The sequence below is a fragment of the Helianthus annuus genome, chromosome 11 (assembly GCF_002127325.2).
Source record: "Helianthus annuus cultivar XRQ/B chromosome 11, HanXRQr2.0-SUNRISE, whole genome shotgun sequence".
NCBI classification, from domain to species: domain Eukaryota; kingdom Viridiplantae; phylum Streptophyta; class Magnoliopsida; order Asterales; family Asteraceae; genus Helianthus; species Helianthus annuus.
The window spans coordinates 7,461,730-7,466,766 of record NC_035443.2 but is presented as its reverse complement, the minus strand read 5'-3'; the positions used below and the strand labels follow the sequence as shown (position 1 = coordinate 7,466,766).

General features: G+C 47.9%; 1 protein-coding gene across 1 annotated transcript; it reads left to right on the top strand.

Moving 5' to 3' along the window:
- Positions 1-431: 431 nt before the first annotated feature.
- LOC110887694 lies at positions 432-3,155 on the top strand. The gene has a single exon (XM_022135268.1). The coding sequence runs from the start codon at positions 432-434 to the stop codon at positions 3,153-3,155; it is 2,724 nt and encodes a 907-aa protein (XP_021990960.1).
- The last annotated feature ends 1,882 nt before the right edge of the window (positions 3,156-5,037 follow it).

Genomic DNA, 5,037 nt, shown 5'->3' with positions numbered 1-5,037 from the left:
GAAGTGAAGAGCGATTTGAAGCAATTGTTAAAAAGAAATGCGGACATCTTCGCTTTCGAGCACTCCGATATGACGGGAGTCCCGCGCGATAAAGCGGAACATAAGCTCGCCACACTCCCAGGCGTTAAGCCAGTCGCTCAGGGTAAACGCAGCATGGCCCCGGACCGCCGAGCGGCGGTCGTTAAGGAAGTACGCAAGTTAGTGGAAGCTGGAATTCTCAGGGAAACGCAGTACCATACTTGGTGTCCAACCCGGTCATGGTAAAGAAACCAGATGGCACATGGCGAATGTGCATCGATTTCAAAGACCTAAACAAGGCGTGTCCAAAAGACGCGTACCCGTTGCTCGAGATTGATTTAAAGGTCGATTCCCTGGTACCCTATCGATTCAAGTGTTTCCTAGACGCGTATAAAGGGTACCACCAAATCAAAATGTCCAAAGAAGACGAAGAGAAAACGACGTTCCACACTGACGTTGGCATCTTCTGTTACACCAAAATGCCTTTCGGGCTACGAAACCCAGGGGCTACCTACCAGAGGCTCATGGACAAGGTGTTCGAAACACAGATCGGGCGAAATTTGGAAGTCTATGTAGACGACCTCGTAATCAAAAGCAGCGAAGAAAAACAAATGTTGGCAGATATAGAGGAAACTTTCCAGCGACTCAGAGAGTACAACATAAAGTTAAATCCAAAGAAATGTTCGTTTGGGGTGGAAGAGGGGAAGTTCCTGGGGGTAGTAGTCACCCGAGACGGTTTTAAAGCTAACCCGGAAAAAGTATCCGCCATATCGCGAATGCCTTCTCCCCGAACGCTGAAGGAAGCTCAAGCTCTAAATGGACGACTAGTAGCAATCAACAGGTTCTTAGCAAGGCATGCTGAAAAGTCATTGCCATTCATAAAAACGCTAAAAGATTGCCTCGACAAGAAGAATTTCAAATGGACCAGCGGAGCGGAACAGGCTCTGCAGGAAATGAAGCGTTTTATAGAAAGGTTACCCACGTTGACCGCGCCTAGACCCGGTGAAATGCTAAAAATGTATTTAGCGGCAGCTCACACGGCGGTGAGCGCCGTGCTCATGGTTGAACGAGAAGGGAAACAAACACCAATATACTACATAAGCCGGGTGTTAGCGGGGCCTGAAACGCGCTACCCTACATTGGAAAAGCTAGTTTTAGCATTAGTGCACGCCACGAGGCGATTAAGAAGGTATTTTCAGGCACACCGTGTACAAATCTTAACCAACTATCCGCTACAGCAGGTCTTGCACAAACCAGAGGTCTCGGGCAGGTTGGCTAAATGGGCCATCGAGCTAGGGGCCCTAGATATCGAATATCAGAAGCGAACGGCGGTTAAGGGGCAAGTGATTGCTGATTTTTTAGCCGAAATACCAGAAGGAGAGGTCGTTACGGACCCGGTCATCCAAGATATACCAGAGTCCAGCACTGCGAGGCAGACTTGGAAGTTATACACGGATGGATCATCTAGTGGAAAGGGGTCCGGTGCAGGCCTAATGCTGATAAGTCCAGATCAAGTCAGGCTAATGTACGCCTTACGTTTTGACTTCGAGTGCTCTAATAACGAAGCGGAATACGAGGCATTATTGGCAGGGTTACGGATGGCAAAATCCATGGGGGCAGCCAGGGTAGACGCATACGTCGACTCGCTGCTGGTCAACAATCAGGTCAACGAAACGTACGAAGCCAAAGACGAGGCGATGGCAAAATACCTGGCAAAAACTAAAGAACTCATGGATTCCTTCGACAAGGTCACACTCAACCATGTGCACAGAGGGAAGAATCAAATAGCAGACGCCCTAAGCAAACTCGCTACCTCAGGCATGGAAAAGGAAGTCAAAGTCGAAACGTTGCAGACACCTTCAATAGAACCGCGGAGTGTTTCCGCTGTCACAACAGAAGAACCTTGCTGGTATACTCCGATTCTACGCTTCCTCGTAACAGGTGAATTACCTCCCGCCAAGGGCGAGGCGCAAAAGATACAAACGAAAGCGCTGCAATATGAAGTCAACGATGGTATCCTATACCAAAAATCTTACTTAGGTCCGTTGCTGCGATGCGTTTCCCCAATAGAGGCAAAGTACCTCATCGGAGAGATTCACGCGGGTATATGCGGCATACACGCCGGACCTAGAGCAGTGGTGGCCAAAATCCATAACGCAGGATATTACTGGCCCGGGATGCATGAGGACGCTGTAACGGAACTGCGAAAATGCCGCAGTTGCCAAAAGTTTGCTCCTCAGACGATACGGCCCAAAAACAGCCTGGTACCGGTAACAGCAGCGTGGCCTTTCCAGAAATGGGCTGTGGATATCGTAGGACCTTTCCCGCCGGCCCCCGGAAAGTTGAAGTACCTAATTGTGGCGGTCGATTACTTCACCAAATGGGTGGAGGCAAAACCTTTGGCTAAGATAACGGCGGAAAACGCCAAAAAATTCCTCTGGGAGCACATCGTGTGCAGGTTCGGGTTACCGATCTACCTGGTAAGCGACAATGGGACACAGTTCACAGATAGAATTTTCCAGGAATGGTGTATTGACCTCCACATCCAGCAGATTTTCACGTCGGTTGCACACCCACAGGGTAACGGACAGGTGGAGCGGGCGAATAGGAGTTTACTAGAAGGAATCAAAAAGCGACTGGGGCACGAGGGAAGCTCGTGGGTGGAAGAATTGCCACATGTACTTTGGGCGCATAGAACAATGCCCAAAACTAGCAACAACGAAACCCCATTCAGCCTCACCTACGGAATGGAGGCAATGATACCCGCTGAAGCAGGGTTACCATCATTACGCCGTCTAAGCATAGGGAATAACAACGACCAATCGCTGAGAGAAGGTTTAGGTCTGTTGGAAGAAAGGCGTGAGGCGGCCGCCATCAGCGAAGCACGATACAAGAAAACGTTGGAAAAATATTACAACAAACGGGTGGCTAAACTAAGTTTCAAGGCGGGCGATTACGTCATGCGTGACAACGAAGCAAGTCGGATGGAACCTTCGGGAAAGCTGGGTCCCAACTGGGAAGGCCCTTACGTCATTCAAGAAGACCTGGGTAAAGGGGCCTATCGCCTATCCCGACTAGATGGCACGCCAGTCCCGCGCAGTTGGAACATCGCCCAGTTGAAGAAATGCTACCTGTAAAACCTTGCTCCTAACAGCAAGAGTTAACTATCTTCTCCAATTGACATTTGTAACCCGTGTCGGGATTTTTTCTGCTTTTCTTTTATTGCTTCATGCAAGTTTAATAAAGATTTAAGTTTATTTGTTACAAAAGTTACCATCGCACGATGAATGCATCAAACGGTAAAAACACAAACAAAACCCTTAAACACGAAATATTTTTCATTTATATAAGTCATAGGGCTAACGATAACAAGCGCTTACGGCGGGTATCTTGGTAATAGATACATACACCGCCTCAAAACAGATAGGCATCATCACATGCACATGACCTATCTCAAAAAACAAAAAACCAAGTACTTGTCCCTGTTTCTAAAAACCAAACATAAGGGAACCAAAATACAGAACATGTTCACAACACCTACTGAGGAAGGCTGGGTGCCATTACCACTGCAGGGGTATGCACCACCACCTCATCACCATCATCATCATCATTCACAACCACAATGGGATGGCCGGCCAAATGGTTAGTTGAGCCATCAACCATTGGGGCCACCATACTTGAGCTATCCATCTGCTGCCTCCTCCTCCGACCACCAGAATGGCGCTGGTACGTTAGACGGTATCGCTGTTCAGGGTCCACCGGAATTAGACCAGACAGCACATCAGCTGATAGCTGCACTCCGGGATCCACTGGTCGAGGATCCTCAATAACAATGCTCTGACATGCTCGGTTGGCACGAACCGGAGCAGCATTGGGAATGGGTCTTCTCCCCCTAAGCATCGATTTTGTCACCGGGTGTTGCAGCATTAGCAGGCCATCGGCAGCGTCAAGAACCCGGAAGATCTCGGAGAGGCTTTGTCTATATCATTTTCTTTCCATCATAAACACACAACCAAAAAAGGAAACGAAAGGTGAATTTATAGCAGTAGTTAAAAAGTTTTGACAGTGGTGACGTCGGATGTATTAATGAAAAACAATCATCACAAGTCACAGAGCCATATTTTACAAGTCGGCGGTGTCAGAAATCATGACATTTGCATTAATTTAGCTGTCAAATCAAAACAGAAATGGGCACTAAACCCAATTCAAACAGTATCATTAACAAGGAAATAAGAGTACATAACAAGCAACAAAAAGAAAAACGGAGCAGTCATTCTTCTTCAGATTCATCCACGGGGTCCAGCATTAGGCGTAGCGATTCTATTCCATCCTCATTGACTTTATCCATTAAATCGCCATAGCAAGGCAGCGGCTCGGTATACGCCATCTCAAGGGCGCTCGCCATATCTGTCTGCAACTTACCCTTGATAGCTTGAAAATCAGGCGGCACTCTCTCCAACTGCTGACAATCCATGTAGCCCTTATACACACCATCATGATGCCCGGATTGGTACGCAGCCGCGGAGAGACGGTCAATCAGGCTAGTAAAGTGGGACGATTCACGCAGATACTCAAACGCCCCCACAAGCCCATTAGTTATCAACCAATTCCTATCTCCCCGCATAGCCGCTAGCTGGCTGGTCAAATCATCGATTTCTGCATTGGAATGTGCCAGAGCGTTTTCCACCTCTTTTAACTTAGAGGACGACGATACAATAAGTTTGTTGTTTTCAGTGACAAGTGAGTCACAATGGTCCTGCAACTCCTTGACTTTGCCCTCACGCTCCTCCAGCTCTCCTTGCATCAGCCGGAGCTTGGTTTGGGAAGCTTCTACTTCAGTTGTCAAACTTTGGTACCGCTCCTGAACCTGAGACACAAAATCAGTGTCAACACGAAATTTTTCCAATTGAGCTGATAACTCGAGTCTCACCTTCTGAGCCTCCGCTATAGCCTTACGTTCCAACTCCTCCTGTACATTCTTAGCCTGAGCCAAAACCCGATCTTTTTCCGCCATATCGC